At 38.8% G+C, this 16,788-nt stretch overlaps 1 protein-coding gene across 1 annotated transcript; it reads right to left on the bottom strand.

The window, feature by feature from the left end:
* Positions 1 to 435: 435 nt before the first annotated feature.
* LOC127952735 (ribonucleoprotein PTB-binding 1) lies at positions 436 to 16,114 on the bottom strand. The gene is made up of 14 exons (XM_052551444.1): positions 15,723 to 16,114; positions 14,028 to 14,094; positions 13,069 to 13,538; positions 8,515 to 8,706; positions 6,868 to 6,988; positions 6,683 to 6,777; positions 6,108 to 6,186; positions 4,348 to 4,550; positions 4,049 to 4,133; positions 3,827 to 3,966; positions 3,649 to 3,720; positions 3,433 to 3,555; positions 2,477 to 2,542; positions 436 to 2,340 (listed from the first exon to the last, which is right to left on the bottom strand). The coding sequence occupies exons 1-14, from the start codon at positions 16,044 to 16,046 to the stop codon at positions 2,194 to 2,196; spliced, it is 2,184 nt and encodes a 727-aa protein (XP_052407404.1). The 5' UTR covers positions 16,047 to 16,114; the 3' UTR covers positions 436 to 2,193.
* Between the last annotated feature and the right edge of the window lie 674 nt (positions 16,115 to 16,788).

The raw sequence follows: 16,788 nt of genomic DNA, 5'->3' as shown, positions 1-16,788 counted from the left end.
TAAAAGCGTTAGAGGATAGATTAAGTTTGACAGATATCTTTAGCAGCGGATAGTTCTTGAAGCAGACTGCATTATGGTTGGGAATCATCCATCCTCAAAGTAGTGACAACATACTCTATCGTCTCTTTCTGACAAAGCTAGATTGCTTACTCCGATGCACTTTATTAAACTGCATTTATGAAACCAGCACGTCATAATTACCAGTGGGAATGTCAAGATTTGAAGAATTCATTTTTTTTTATATATATTTAATGCCATTCTAATCCAATTTAAAATGTATACTTTTAATTCAGTTATTTAATGCTTTTGCGTTTTCTCCATAATTTCAAACCTGACTATAGTCGTGAATATTAAATTCTGAACTTTCCTTTGAGTTGACAATGTAGTCCATACAGTGCAGTTGATATGCAAATTTGATTGACCACACAAACATAATGAAGGTGAACTTAAATAACATTTACTTGATTAAATGTCACAAAAACAGAGCAGAAGAGCTGTACAAAAGCAGAGTGATTGGCGATGAAGAGGTCGTTTACCACATCTGAAAGGTTTAGTTCATTTCACCCAGCAGCAGCAGCTCTACCCGCGCATAATCGCACATGAAAAATCATTTACAAGATACTGCACAGTGCAATTTCACTCAGATGGATACAAAATACAGAGCAGCATATTTGATATCATTACAGACTAGAAGAAATATAAGAACATGAGTTTGAGACTCCAGAGAAGAAATATAATAGAAATAGAATCAAACTCATGTACACCGCAAATAAACAAACTTAAATGAAGTTGAGGCTCACAGTCTGGAGAGATAACAGTAAACACTGCCGTTTTTAGGCACACGAGTAACTCTAGGTTTAATCGGAAGCCAGTTTAAGTCAGAGGTAATGCGTTATCACAAATCAATGTCAATCAGATTAATAAGTCACACACACAGACCAAGTACTCAAATCATACGTCAATCACATTCCAGTCTGTAGAAGAGTCTTCCCCTCTGGTGGAACAGCAGTTCAAACTAGAGGGGAAAAGGTTGTCACAGTTACTACGGTAAAAATAAATGTCATGCTAAGGCACAGGTCCGGCCTGCTTCAGACTGTTGGCTCTAGTTTTTAAAAGAAAATAAAAAAAATAAAAATGGAGCAGTGTCAACTAAAATTCAAACTGGTTCCCTCTGCTGGTCTGCAGAGGAAAGGCACCATACGGAAGACTCGAGGAGTTAGTGTGTGCGTGTATGTGGGAAAATAGAAGCGACAGCAGGCATACTGTGCTTTGAGCAGTACTCAGAGCCTGATGAGGGGAGAACGGCAACCCAGACTCCATCTCCGACCAACTGGGGCTTCACAACGTGACGACCAAGACGCTAACGCTTTGCAACAGCAAAACTGTGCAGGTTGAACGAGGTCAAAGAGAGATGTGAAAGCAGACAGAAAACAAGAACGAGTGTGAACGAGACTGGTGCAGAAAGGTACAGATTCAGGAGGATGAATATACATGATCCATATCCTCCTAGTGCAACGCTGAACAATCAGCTCACAAAACCCTGACTCCGTAAAACGGGATGCAAAGATGGGAAGTTGTGCAACACAAATACATGGTGGTGATGGAAAAAGAAGAAGAAGAAAAAAAAACACTATTTTGAGCTAAATCTAACACTAACCCAGCATCAGAGCTCCCCATAAAGACAGGCAGGTGATTCACTGAAGAAAAGACAGCTACTGTATCCATTGGACAGATACAGGATTTTCAAGCATGTAAGGCTTGGCACTTGTATGTGAGAGAAAGTGTTTGTAGTGGAGGCGCCTTTCTGGACAACTTAACTATATACACACGACTAATGAAGCATAGCAGAAAAAGGCTATCGTCCTGCTTAAAAAAAAAAAGGTAATAATATTGTAAAACAGTCTACAAAATAGACCTACTCAGATGAACATGACAGGAAACCATTTTCTTTCATTGTGGTGTCCGTTGCTTCTTTGGGTTTAAAAAAAAATTAAAAGAGGCAAAATAAAACCATTTACATACACATTGAAATTATATACACAAATTTCAGCAATCATCCATGCGACCGATCATCTGAGCTTCAGGGTCATTTCACTGGTGTGACCTCAGTGACCGTTCATTGCTCTTTCACCCTCAAACACAAAAACACACTATTAAAGTAGCAATTCTTTAAAGGAAGCCATTGAATGCCAGTCACAAGATGCGCTTTCGTTTCAGGTAGGAGTCGGCGTAGTGCCCCCCGAGACCCTGAGAGTGCTGACCTACATATCCACCCTCTGGACTGGGCTCTGGAGACGGGATGAGACGGGAAAACAGACGCTTCTGCCCACCGACCGGAGTCTAAACATGGAAAGAAAATCAAAATTAATCGAAGGGCTGCACTAAGAATAACCGTTGAAAGGTTCCTGGCACACTTATATGATAATTGACGAGAAGCAAATATAGATGCTAGACAGCAGGGCTGAAGATGGCCTACCTTCATACCAGCACCAGGTGCAGCAGAAAATAAGCTGGAATGAGTCACTGGAGGCATTCCAACAGCCTGAAGAAACACAAAAGCACTTCAATGTAATCTGTCCCAGAAAGTTTAATGTTTCAGCTGTCTATGCAAATAAAACAATCATAATAAAGATGGATATTATGCAATGATGTGATGAAGACGTCATACTAGTTCTGAAAATGGATTTCATAGCTTTTGAAAATGAATTCCTGCCTAGAATTCCTGAAAACTCAGAACTTCACAAGCTTAAAATGAGCTTTATGTAAGATTGACACCAAGCAGTTGAACTAGGTATTGCATCCCAAAATCTTTTTTTTTTTTCTTTTCCCCCACCCACCCCTCTCCTCAGAATTGATGCACACGCAGGCTGCCAGATTGACAACAACAAAAAAAGGGAGTTTTCCACCAACTGGCAACCCAGGTGCTTAAATACAATTGGACAAACTGGTAGTGGGCAGGTTTCACAAACCAAAACAGAGACCAACATTCTGACCCAGAATGCTTAATATCAAAGGAGAATAACTGACAGTAGCATTTTTTCTATGTATGTTAGTAGGTATGTTAACTTAACATGCTTCTTAGCATGCTGCTTAAATATCTGCAAACATATTATGATATTTTTATGCTTTAGTAGTATCAAAAACTTACTACAGGTGGTGCTATAACATCCATAAATATATATATATATAAAAAAAAAAAAAGTTAAATTACCTGGTTTTGACAAAATGCTCTCTTCAGGCGATTTACTTGGTTACCAGCTTGCTAAGTAATATGTAAATGTCTTTTTTCATACGTGCTTAAATGACTTAAGGCACTTGAACACCAGTCATAGCTGCTTGCAGCTATATTTCGATATAACAAAAAAACATCCTTTGGCAAATCATTGTATAGCAGTGTTTTTGCCATTACAAAGAATGGTTTGTTTGGAGTACCTTATTGAGCTGGGCGGATGGGATGCTGGTATGGGCTCCAAAGCTGAAATAAGAGGACTGAGGGGGGCTGGGAGGATAGCTGAAAGGAGATCCTGCATCACTAAAGTCTGTGTGCCTGGAGTGCTTGAGAGACACAGACAATTAGGATTTCACACATGTCCAATCTTGGAACAGAACTCTTCTGGTAGTATACATGGAGGGAGGTGGAAACCATACCTGCAGACCATAGCTGGGAAGTGCTGCATTTTCCAGAACCTCCTGCTGCTCATACAAATGAGACAAAGGGTCCTGCGGATGGAGTAAAACAAAAAACAACAACCAGACAAATCCAGTCAGAAAGGGTTGGTGAGGCAGTCACACATTCAGTGAAGCTGCTCTTAACACATGAGCCGACCTGGTGCAGAGGAAACTCTGATGTGCAAGACTCCTGGAAGTGCAGGCTGTAGTTTGAGTGGATGCTGTGGTTGGCACGATGGTTAGACGTGTTGCCAAGTGCTGTTCTCTTCCTGTAGGGGTGAGCCCTTGTGCTGGCACCTAAACAAATGTGAAGCTTTATGGAATGTAACGAGACAAAAAAAAAAAAAAAGTGCCTAAGATCCGTCGCAGGTAGACTGACCTGAAGATGGGAATATGCTAGAGGCACTGAGAAAAGGATTCTGGGATACACCAACTTCTTTGGGAGGCTCACCCAATATAGATACCTTTAGGAAAAAGAGAGGATCTGAATATACAGAACTGCTTTAGATACTATTTGGCAACACAGGGAAGACTAACAGGACCAAACAACAGCTCATGTCAAGCTAAAAGCAAATTGCAGCAATTTCAAAGCTTTCCTCTGGAAGATCATGGCAGTAAATGTAGGCTGTGTGACAATGAATGCGCACAAACAGGAGCAGCCATTAGCATCCATCTCACCCCTGGTAGAGTCGGCCCATCTGCTCCTAACATCCCACTCAGGAGGGGCAAATTCAGTCCCTGCAGTGCCGGAGAGGCTGCTGGGGAAAAGCTGATCGGTGTAGCTGGGGTCTCGTTCTCTCTCCCAAGAGGTCGGCTGAGGGATGGTTGTTTGATGGCGCCAAGAGTTTCACTCTGCAAGCCCAGTGTTGAAGACACAGCGCCTGAATAAAATTACATTTAGAACTGCTTATTTAACCAAGTAAGGTCCTGTTAAGATACATTCTCTCTTTTGCCAGAGTGTCCTGGTCAAGATAGGTAGCAAGGACAAAAATGGCAAAACACCACACAAACAGTCTACTGTCTTTGCACTTTTTAGCATTTAAACCAGTTCAGTTAATGGTAAATACAGGTTTTCTGCAGGATTTTTAAGCTCAAATTTAACTTTAAGACCCCCTTTTTTATTTTTTTTTAAAGACCTGCACAAATTAACTGTAAAATAACTGTTAAAAGCATAATTTACAGTTCAGATACAAATTGACAAAAAATTTAAATCGATGAGTAATTAGTATTTAAACTATCAATTAATTACTTTAAACAAATTACGGGTGTGCAATAAAGAAAAAAATGATCAAAATTTCTGGGATTTTATTGATGTTATTTCATACATTTGATTGATGGCTAATATGAGGCAGGGCAACAACTTACTGCGTGATGGAGCCTAGAAAATCCCTAAAATTCAAGATATGGGGCAAAAACGCCCGTTTGAGATTGTCTCTCATATTTACTTCACATAGTTAAGAAATATCACACGAGTTGTAGGCTAAGTGCAATATCACACGAGTGCTAGAGTGATCCTCATGTTGTACAACAGTACATTAAGAAGTTAATATTGTGTTATTTTAGACAATGTTGTCAGTTTTGTTCAAGTCTGCCAACCAGAAGATAAAGACAAAGTAGAATTGTTAATCTCCATGCAACCCACAGCGGCATTTCAATTCTTAATCCATACTTGGAACGAATGTGGTGAACCATTTGGCGCGTTGAACCATTGGCATATGCGTTGGATTTGAAGTGGTGCTGCACAGACCGATCGGTGTATGACATCAAATGTCACATACCGATCGTTCTGATGGTGAACACCCACTTCAAGTCGAACAAGCCTAATAATTCAATGAACCATTTACTTCACTCCTGAATGAATCAGCCATTTGAACAAATCCAATGAACAAGTGACTCGATGACTTAATCATTAAGACACCTACTGGCAGTTTTAGTTAATTATTTAGAGTATCATTTCACATTTTCATAGTAATAAAAGTATTAAAGTTAGAGTTCACCTAACCAAAAATGACAATTCTGTCGTCATTTACTTACATGGTCCAAAAGAGTAGGCTATATGTAATACATTTTATCAAACAAAATATTTCTTGCTGAACCTACTTTTTGTAATTCCCGTTTACACATTGACTTTAAATTATCTTTTGGGAGTAATTTCTCCAAATTTGAGGTGCGATTAATTCAAATAATCACCACATCATGTAATTCGATTTTTAAAAATGTAATCGCTAACCAGTCCTAATGCAATATAAAATGCAAACTAATAAAAGGTAAATAATAAATGTTAACAAAAACTATAACTGTATTTCAAATGAAACTAAAACATTACCAAATAAATCTCCCCCAAAAATGGGAAGAAAAACCTCGGACGATTCTAAATATGTAGCATTCCTGACATCAAATGACTGTGGATCAAACATAATGTTACAAATGTGTGGTACCTTGAGACATCTCTCCCATCATGTTAATGCCTTGCTGGAGAGGAAGAGCAGCCAGAGGATTGTCACTCAACAGTCCAGCCTTTGGAAAGACAGAACTGCATTAGTTTGTCACAAACACACACACACACCATAATCCTTCAGAAAAACATTTGTCAATTACAACAAAATTTAAGAGTGATGGACACAGCACACAAAAGGCAAAAACACGTTTGATGAACATTCTGGCCGGAACTTGAACACAAGTAGCTAATGGGGTTTTTACCAACTGATAACTTGCACTCAAAGCATTGATTTGCAGTGGAAGAATAATTGAATGGCTAGATGTTTAATATCAGTTAACAATTATTCATTTGGGAAAAGAAAATAGAAATAAAATAAAAGCAAAGCACACAAGCACCTCACACCCACACAGAGGAGCCACTCACACAAGGGAGAACACTGTAGTCTTTGTGCAGAATATGTGCCCAAAGAAGAGGATTCCCTAAAAGAGCTTGCTGGGAGGGGAAAAGAAGAGAGTGAGGGCTAAAACACATGCTGCTGGGACAGTGGCAGGAGATGAGGGGTGGACCTGATACCTGTTGGACTTGGTTCTGGAGCAGCAGCTGCATGAGGGCAGCAGAGAAGGCAGGGTTAGCCATCAGAGGTACAGCGGGAACAGCTCCCAGCAGGCCTGCATATTGAGAGAAGAGTGACAAATTCACTGCCTGGATCAGAATTAAAAAAAACCATCTTACAGAAGTAAAACGATGAGCTTAAGTACCTTGTTTATGCCCGGGGTTGAGAGACGCCAGCAGCATCTTCAGTGTGGCAGGGTTACTGAGGCCAGTTAGGATCTGCATGGCATTGGGTTCAGGAAGGAGACCTTTCCCTCTGTTCAAGGCCTGAAGAAAAGGATGAAATGTATACAAAACTGGGTTACACTTTATTTTACGGTTTCCTTGTTGCAGTGTAATTAGGGACTTTAAGCAACAGCCTCTGGTGGAACAGTAACGCCATCCTGGCGTTGTATTGCGCATGCGCGAATTTAACTGCTACTTTGTGACGTTCTACTTTAACGGTCTACTACGGGAGAACAGCTGATTTGCCGGAGTCGGTACAACGTGAGAGGTTAGGTAAATAAATGTTATGTTTCATGACATATGACACTGTAATTTGCATCAGTTTATGATTGTCTGATCACAAACGATCTCATTCGGAATCCCGAGAACATCTACCAGAATTGGTAGGTCACATTTTCTGACACGAAATTCATTTAAGCATTTGTCTTCCTCCATGTAATCAAGGTTAAAAGGGAAGTATTGCTTACATGGTAAATCTAGGTTTTTAGACTTATTTACATCATACAATATTAGAAACTCATTCTGACAAAATATTGTCATTTAACACCAAAAGCAATCCTTCATCTATTGTAAGTCGCTTTGAATGAAAGCTTCCATCTGCCAAATGATTATTTAAATATTAGGGTGGAACAGTTCAACTTTTTCACAGTTTGGTTTGTTTCACGGTTTTAGAGTCACGGTTTCGGTGTAGTTGTATATGCTAGGTTTATGGAAAAACTATACTTTCAAAAAATATATATTATCATATTATTAAGAACATTCTAAATACAAGCAACACCACAAATAATAATGCCTGTTCACACCTGTGATCGCATTTGTTACTCGCGGTATTCTAATTTGAAAATTGCTTATATTTTGACAATTGACCGGATTGTCTCGTGTTTCTTTGTCTGACTTCCTTCCGGAATTGACGCGGATCGCTCGCAGCTCGCGCAAAAGAGACCAGACGCCGAAACTGGCAGAAAATAACCGTATTTGGCGCTTGTTAATTTCGGACCCTGGCTGCGGGCCAATAAAAACTGGACTGCGGGCCGCGGTTTGGACACCCATGATATAGACCCAGTTAGATGGGTCTTCGAAAATGTACTACCTCGTCAGATGACGTTTACTACCTTTTACTACTTTTTACTGGCCTTAATTTGGCATAATTTAATTTACTACATTTTACTACCTTTTACAACCCCGCGGAAACCCTGTTAAAGTCCCCATTATAAACTTAAGTACAGAGTAATATTAACTACATGTACTTAGTATATGGTTAGGGTTCAGAGTATTTTTTTATAATAGTTAAGTAAATGCAGCATGAGCAACAAGGACACCTTAAAAAAAAAAAAAAGTAAAATCACAAATCACACTAACATTTTATTTTAAGGAAAGTTACTAATGATAATGCTTATCTTAAATGTCCTCTGTTATTCAAACAGCAGCTACAGAAAACGAGCAAAAACATTTACAAAAGAACATCATATCCGATTGCATGGTTCATGTTCTTTTTTTTGTGTTGTTTTTAGAATGAATCAACCCATTCGTGACAGTTTTCCACAAAGTAGTGGAGTGTGGGGGTCTACCGTAGTCTGGGCGGCGATGAGAGCAGCCAGCATGCTTCTTCCTGGTGGTCCTGGGGCACAGAAGGACACACGTATACGAGAGCCACCCAAAGCTCTGCCATCCATCAGCCGCTGCACATCCTCAGCCATCTCAGGTGTGGAGAACTCCAGCACTGCAAACCGTCGAAAATTACAATCCTGACCCTGAGCAAGCTATGGAGAAAAATAAAATAAAAATTTTGACCAGGACATTCCCATGAGCCAACTGATTTAAAAGGATTCAGTTTACTGGTTTCAAACATGACTAATTTTTCTGTGGAAAAAAAATATTTTGACAAGCATTTTTTGTCAAGATATTGGAAGCAAATGGGAACAAAAACTGGTGTTTGGTTACCAACATTCTACAGAATCTCTTATGTTCCACAGAAAAAAAAGTCATAGGTTTAGAATGGCATGAAGGCAAATAAATGACAGTTTGCAAATTCAGGGGAACTAGCCCTTTAAATGTCAAAGAGCTGTGATTAGGCCACTGATATGAGTGGAGAGCTTTCTTTTTTAATGCTTTCTGGGGGAGGACGGGAAAGCACCTTGAAGCAACCGTTTTTTATTTTTGGTGAATTTTTGCAATTTCATAAGAAACATACACAAATACACCTATTCCAAATAAGTTAAAACCCCAAAACATTTTCATTAAAAAAAAAACAAAAAAAAAAAACAACATCTAGCGTGATCAAATTTTCTGCTCAAACAATCATGTGGCTCATAATGAACGCCACATGTGGCATTAACCTGAAGTTAAGTTAATGGGATAAAAATCAAATGAGAAAGTAAGGAGATGGGGGAGGGGAGAAAAGCAGCACCATGACGATCACAGTACCTTGCTGAAATGCATCGCAACCACTGTGTCAAAACCAAAGCCCAGTGCTATGCGAGTCTATGCAGAACACATGCATACTTGTACAAAGGAAGACAACCTTTCCTGACAGATCCATTAAGACGAATGCAGCTCCTGGGCTTCTCTGCTTTGAATGGTGTTCAACAAGCAAACACAGTGAGTCACTACGGCCTTGATTAGATATTCTTGGAAAAATTCATTAAACATTTGCCCATTTTACGCATGACTGGAGACTCATCCACATGAGGCCAATTCAATGCTTGACTAAAACCTGAGGAAACTGAACTGGAAGCACAACTGATTTAATGAGAAATAGCTTCCAAAGCCTTTGCCAATTCTATGACAATGGGTAACATGACGAAAAGTGTCATTCCCAACAATGCCTTGCAGGCCGTACGTGATCAACGTTGAACACATGATAAAGGCAGCAGCTCGCTCTCGTTCCAGAATGACCTGCTGACTGACAGCACCTGGCCCAGTCAGGTGGTGGTCTCTATAGAAACCCATGCACTCTGCCACGGAGCACTCAGCACTGGCCCATGGAAAGCAGGTCAAAGGTGAAAGAGTGGAGCATGAAATGAAAGTGCAAAAAGGAAATTCAATTTTATAGGGCTATACATAAAAACCAACAAATGCACAAAGCAAAAGACATGACACTTTGTCATGTTAACAAGTCCCTGAAAAATCTGTGAAATTTAAAAGGTTTAGAAGAAAGTTCAGGGCCCGTATTCATAAAGAATCTTAATGCAAAAGTAGCTCCTAGTGACAAAATTCTAAGAAAATTCTAAGAAAATTCTTAGAAATGTGGGCGTTTAATCTTAATATTAAAGAAAAAAATCCTTGTAAAGAAAAAAGTCATTCTGAAAGCAAAACCCTTAAAAGAGGTCTTAAGGTCAAACTTGTTAGGATCACAGACAAGGACTTTTTAGAGGCTTAAGAGTTTCTTTAGCAGAGGAGAAAATGGCAGAAAGACAAAGAGGAAGAAGAAATGTGTTGCAGACGATGGATGACTGAGTTAATAAGACACTATAGATTAGATCGTGCGGGGATCATGTTTGTGACTGATCTTATTAGAGACGTGCTAACATTTCCGAAACAGCGTAGAAATGCCATAGCGCCAGAAATTAATCACTTCATTACGATATTTGGCAAATGGGAAAATGCAACAATGCAATATGATGATTTGGGTCTGTCACAACCTTCTGTAAGCAGAGTGATCACACGAACAATTACAGCACTTTCAGAACATCTTATTATGTTACAGTTCATTTCGTTTCCACTGAACATTCCCACCTTGCAGGCTCAAAAAAAAAAAAAAACTGCATTTAAGAATATAGCAGGCTGATAGGTGCGTACAAGCAGGGGCAATGAACCGTTAATAGTTTGTGCTATACGCTCTAATATCTGCTTCTTGTCCCTTGCTGTGACACCTGGCCAGAATTTTCCTTTAAGAATGGTCTTGTGTTCATCCACTAACTGGGCTAACAGTAAACACTGTTCCTCTGTCCAGTTTGGCTTTCTCGCCCTTCTTGGTTTTGATTCCATGTTTGATACATTAAAACCAACATTCAAACCGCCACTTAAATAGGACAGCAATCACTGTAATTGGAAAGAGTGGAACAATTGTTATCATTCTAAGCCAAACAAACATCTTATAGGAAATTAAAAGCATGGTAAATAAAAAAAGGATTTATATAAACCCACATATAATGTGTGTGTGAAAGAGAGAGAACGTTCAAATAGGAAAAATTACACATGTAAATTCAAAGTAAGAATTAGAATAGACCCTATACTTAAAAATCACTTTTTTCCCTTCTTGGAACCTGGACAACCAACCAATCACAGTCTTCAAAAGATTGTGTCATACATAGCAACAGGGTCAACCCCACCTCCTAACTAAGATGAAAGTTTTTGTCTTTTCCTTACTCAGAGTTGCTCTCAGATTGGTCCCGAATCACTCTTAAGCTAAGACTCCTACGTAAAAGTTTTTAAGCTAAATTAAGAGTTTTCTGAGAGGATTCTTAGAATCTTTATGAATACGGGCACTGTTATTTCCTTGGCAGTCAATGGGACAGTCACAAGCCTCACATTTCATCCAAAATATCTTAAATTGTGCTCTGAAGACGAACAAAGCTTTTACAGGTTTGGAATCACATGGGGGTAAGTGATTACCAAACCACGAGTATCCCTTTAATTGATTAAATACTCCATTCTCACAAAGGATAACTATAACTAGAAAGTTATAATCGTTCCATTCTGAAAAAATGATTACGACACAGCAGTAATATTTTTATATTGGCACAATATGGGTAAATGTTTTCCACCAAAAAGGAACAATATAGGGGAAATAATTAAATTTTCCACTCTCATAACGGTTTACTTTAAGCGGATTAAAACATTGACAGCCAATCAGAATCAACCTAACTTTTAAAAGAGCTCATATTTAAATGCAAAATGCAAATGACAAAGCATAACATATAAACAGAATGATAAGATCTGTTAGTGAGGATGCTAAATATAGTTATCATTCTTGGCATGAATGGGCCTTAAATTGATGCTTTGCTCCATTCACAAAATACTAGCGATAGCTCCTACCTTCTGGTTCAGCAGGCATATTAACTCAATATTTCTGCCAGTTTTTCATTAGCGGTATATACGCAAGCACCCTAGATTTCATCATGCTAATATTACACAAGGTAGATAATGTTCCACCAGATAATTAAGTAAATAAGCGTTACGGAGCATATGAAGAGACAGCCACAATTAAACCTCAAATTAAAACTCCAGCAGTGGAGAAACAATTAAGTTGCATGTTTATTACAATATCTTGCCATCTGCCTCAGAGTACATACAAATTACATGAAATCAAAATTGACCCCCATTTACTTCCTCAATATCAATGTCTTATTGTACACAAGTCATATAAGAAGAAAAGTATGCCCCCTGAAAACCAGTTTGTTCCAAGGAAAAAAGGACCAGAATTTAAATATCTATATATAATTATATTTATGTGGTAAGGAACCTCATAAATCACTTCTACCCTTTATAATTTCCTACTAAAATGAGTTTAACTTGAAATTAAAATGAAATGTTTTTATTTTTTTTAAATAAATCACATTTTCATTAGATGGATTGTGAATGTGGTTTCAGGTTATTTTCAGCCATATTTTAAAGCTGGCTTGTAACAAATTGTGATGGTCTTTTCCTCCCTATTGTGACAAATCTGAATGAAAAAGTTTTATTTGACTAAATAAAATTGTTCTTCAACTCTCAGCACAGAGAGAGGGGAAAAAAAGCGGAGCGCCACGTCACGCTCCTGGCACTTTGAAAAATGCGGTGCTCCCATTGAAAATAATAACACTGAGCACTGAGTTTGCTAGTTTAATTTCCTGTTCAGGGAAATGAGATACTGATCTAGGGGGCATTAAGGAAGCAAAATCTACAAATGTTTTATTAACCCCTTTTTCTTTTTTAAGTTGTTAACTTGTTAGCTTGACCGCATTGTAAGAAAAATGGCAATCACTTGCAAGATGCCAAAAGACGCAAGTGTTTTGGGCAAACATGGCCATTTAATGCATGTTTACACACACACACACACACACACAAAAAAACATACTGCATGACCAAACACTTACTTCCTCACTTGACTCATGTCAGGTGAGTCGAGACCTCATACCAACCTGGCAGAATGTGGGAGTGTGCGTGTCAATCAGCACACTGCAGAGATCCTGAGCGCTGAGGATGTTTTGAGGTAGTCGGTCCACACAGAGGCAGAGCGAGTGTAGCATGGGAAATGTAAGCGAGCCAACCTCTGTCCAGTGTACGTACAGCATTCGTGACCCAAGCTGCTTCCCCAGCAGCTCGGACTTCGCCCTGGCTGCAGAGTCCTTCTTCATGTACTCCACGAAGCCATAGCCCTTCGAGTGGCCTGTGGTGGAGCTGTGCACCAGGAAGCAGCGCTCAATGTTTCCGAAGGGGCGGACGAGCTCCTCAAACTGCTGCTGGGTAAAAGCCCTGGGAAGGTTGGCGATGCACAGCAGAGCGTCTGTCGGCTGCAGCTGCACAGAGATCTCACGATCACGGAGAACATACTGATGAAACTCCTTTATCGCAAACTGGGCCTGTTCACCGTTCAGTAGCGTCACAAAGGCTGGAGTAGGAAAAACAGAAATTGAATTAGTTACAGCCACCATAAAGGTATATTCTATTGTTGTATTTTTTTCAATTAGTTATGCATGTGATTTCAAAGATAAAATTTAAAAATTAGTCTTCAGTTTCACATGACCCTTCAAAAATCAAGAAACATCATCAATATTAAAAACAGTTTGTGAAAAGTTAGATACTTTTTTTCCTAGGATTCTTTAAGTTTAAACCAAAAATAAATGGCACAAAGCACACCCAAGATTGAAATAAGCAAAAAATTAAATAGAAATTAAATGTTTGCACAAAGGCAGTATATCTAGCTTATAATATGTATGGTTCAGGTTCACACACACACACACACACACAGAGGTGTGTGTTACTTTGAAAACTGATTATCTGAGTTGTCGATGCTAAATAAGACTTAATTGGCTCAGGCTGATGTAAAAAGCTGCCAATATCTCCATTAAATAAATTATAATAACTGATTCATACACACCTGTCCCTTTGTATTTGTCCACAAAGCAGTACTTCAAATCATAGCTACTTAACAGCTCGTGCACCTCCTAAAGAAGAAGGAAAAAAAAAAAAGGTTATTTTGTATGAACAATGAAGTCATTCAACATATTCAAAGCTCAGCTATCATCTCTGTCCCATCATATTTGCACCTTCTATTCCCACGACTCTTATTTTAAAGTGTCACAAATAAATTGATATTTCAGTTATTATGATTGTGTGATTAACACAAGTATTTTGACAGCAACAAGGGGGGAAAAAAAAAAACCCTCCACCTTTGCTTCCAGGCTTCCTACATGTTACCATAGCATGAACCAGCACTTTCTTTTAGTGTCAGTGAAAGCTAAACGTTTTGTTTCAGTCCCTTCTGTCCTTTGTCATCCTCACTGCTCCCATTCCAATCTGGAACAATACTAAAGTCGCGCACACACAACGCAGTTTTCCCCATGAATCAAGCATTTTCCTTAGAGAACCTCATCCACAAAGAACAAGAACCACTCTACCCATATAAACTTGCTCATTTCCATAATATAACAGTTTGAGAATTTAGATGACCACTTGTAATCACTAGTGTCTTATAAATAGGTACTAGTAATTTAATGTAAAGCACTAGGTAAGCTGAACTAGCAACCTATGAATAGTTACTAATAAAAACAGCACCAGCCCTGACTGGAATGAAATAGCTGAGGTCTGAACAACAGATCCTCTTAGAAATTAGTTAAGAAAAGTCAAACATTTTTGTTTTTTTGACAGCATGCCAGCTTCTTCAGCCATTTTCATGGTGAAAACTATTCTCGAGTTGGTTTACATTAAAAATTAAAACCAGTTTTTAGGATTTTAAAACTGGATAAACTTGACTCAAAATATTCATGAGTATCAACAATAAAAAGAAAATTCTAGAAGAAACATTACAATTCAATAAATTGTTTGGCATACAATGAGCTTTGACATCATGTACACATGGGAGGGATTTAATTTGCTATTTGTTACAAGTAGCAATGAAATCTTCACTAGAAACTGTTGGGATGGGGGAAAACAAAATACTAGTATATAATTGAGCACGTGCTATTCCTGAATGTAGCAGCTCTAGTAGTATCTAATGAATAAATATTAGTGAACTGAAATACACCAGTCACTACTGAATTACTTACTATTAAATGTGAAAAAAAAAGCAGAAACAAATTAATAGTAACTGGTTTTACAGAATAAGTGTTGGCCAGACGCTGTTTAACAGGCAGATAAACATTCGTGACAAGCAACTTACTGGAAAAAGGCAACATTTTCATTTGCAAACGTCAAACTTTCGGAAGAATTTCGATACTTGAGTTAATTGAATAATCAAAAAGTGAAACGAAGCAGCTAAGATATAACACTAATCTGTAACGTCACAAAGCTATGATTTGGCAGGATAAGCATCCGGGGATTCAGCTTGATTAAATGAACGGTCAAAAATCCGTTACCGTGACTTTTTAATGGCTGCGTTGACACGAGGCTCCGTGTGGTCATAACATTGATCGTTCACCTTCAGATTCTCACAGCAGATTCAATTTTCTACACCACAACGCTGTAAAACTCCTGTGTATTAACTACTGAGTCAGCGATCACTGAAATCTGTGACTCGATCTGCCCGTCGGTGTTTGGGATGCTCGACCAAAGATCAACTGTTTGATGCACAAACCTGATTGCTGATATCGGCTGGGAGGTTCTTGATAATTATTTTTCGCCGATTATAAAACTCCCTTCTTGTTCTTTCCAAACGACTAGCAATCTCTTCTGGACTAAGGGCCGTCAGTTCATCATCGAGCCGTCGCGAACAGTCACTGGCCGTCGGTGAGCCTTCATCGCCGGTGTCCGCTTCAACCTGTTCGCCCCTATCAAACCCCAAGTTTTCGAGTTCGGCTGCTTGATCGTAACATTTATAGAGTGGATTCGGGGCACAATTGGCACCAGTGAACGATTTCTCGTCTCTGGCAGCTGAGCTAACGGTTATCGCGGCCGCCATGTCTCCGTGTGGAAGTTTGTGTGCTCACGCCACACGTTTGCTTTGGCCAGTTTAAACAATACACACATGCGAGAAACTCGCTCGCTGATTGGTCGAGGGGAAATGCATTTTTCTTTCAGGCTTAAGGGGCGGAGCTAACGAATCACGTCTGACATTTGAACACAAGGCAGGTGGATTGCCAGATTCCATCAAATTTAAAAGTTTTTAAATATTTTTTTTTTTCATTGTTTTTATGCTCTGTTGTTTCTTATTTTACTATTTGCATATAAAAACAAAGAAAAAGTAAAATATCCAATAACATGTTGTTCAGTATATAGGTTGCCAGATATCACTTTGTCCTAACCTTTAGTTTACAATATAGACATCCTTGCTTTGGACTTTTGTAGAGAGTTTGTTTTATCTCAATACCCAGATTTATATAGCACATTATTTTTTTAAATCCTTTTTTAAAGGCAAATGGGGACCGGTTGCCAGATCAACACAAAAGCAGTCAGTGGGCCTCATAGGTACTAACAAAAGGGGTTCACAATGGTTTTGTTGTGAAAATGTAACATTCTGTTCTTTAAAAATAGTTTTGCAGAGCTGGCCCAAGGTTCCAGGTCTTACATGTGTGTGCCATCAAAGTTGTGATGAAATGGAAGTAGTGACAGATCTTTTATTCTGTATAGACACATCTGAAAGTATCAGATTTATTGAGGGGGGAAATGCAGTTTTGGAACTGATTGGGTTTTGTGCTTGCAGT

Source organism: Carassius gibelio, chromosome A3 (assembly GCF_023724105.1).
Source record: "Carassius gibelio isolate Cgi1373 ecotype wild population from Czech Republic chromosome A3, carGib1.2-hapl.c, whole genome shotgun sequence".
Lineage (NCBI taxonomy): Eukaryota > Metazoa > Chordata > Actinopteri > Cypriniformes > Cyprinidae > Carassius > Carassius gibelio.
This window is presented reverse-complemented; position numbering and strand designations above follow the sequence as displayed.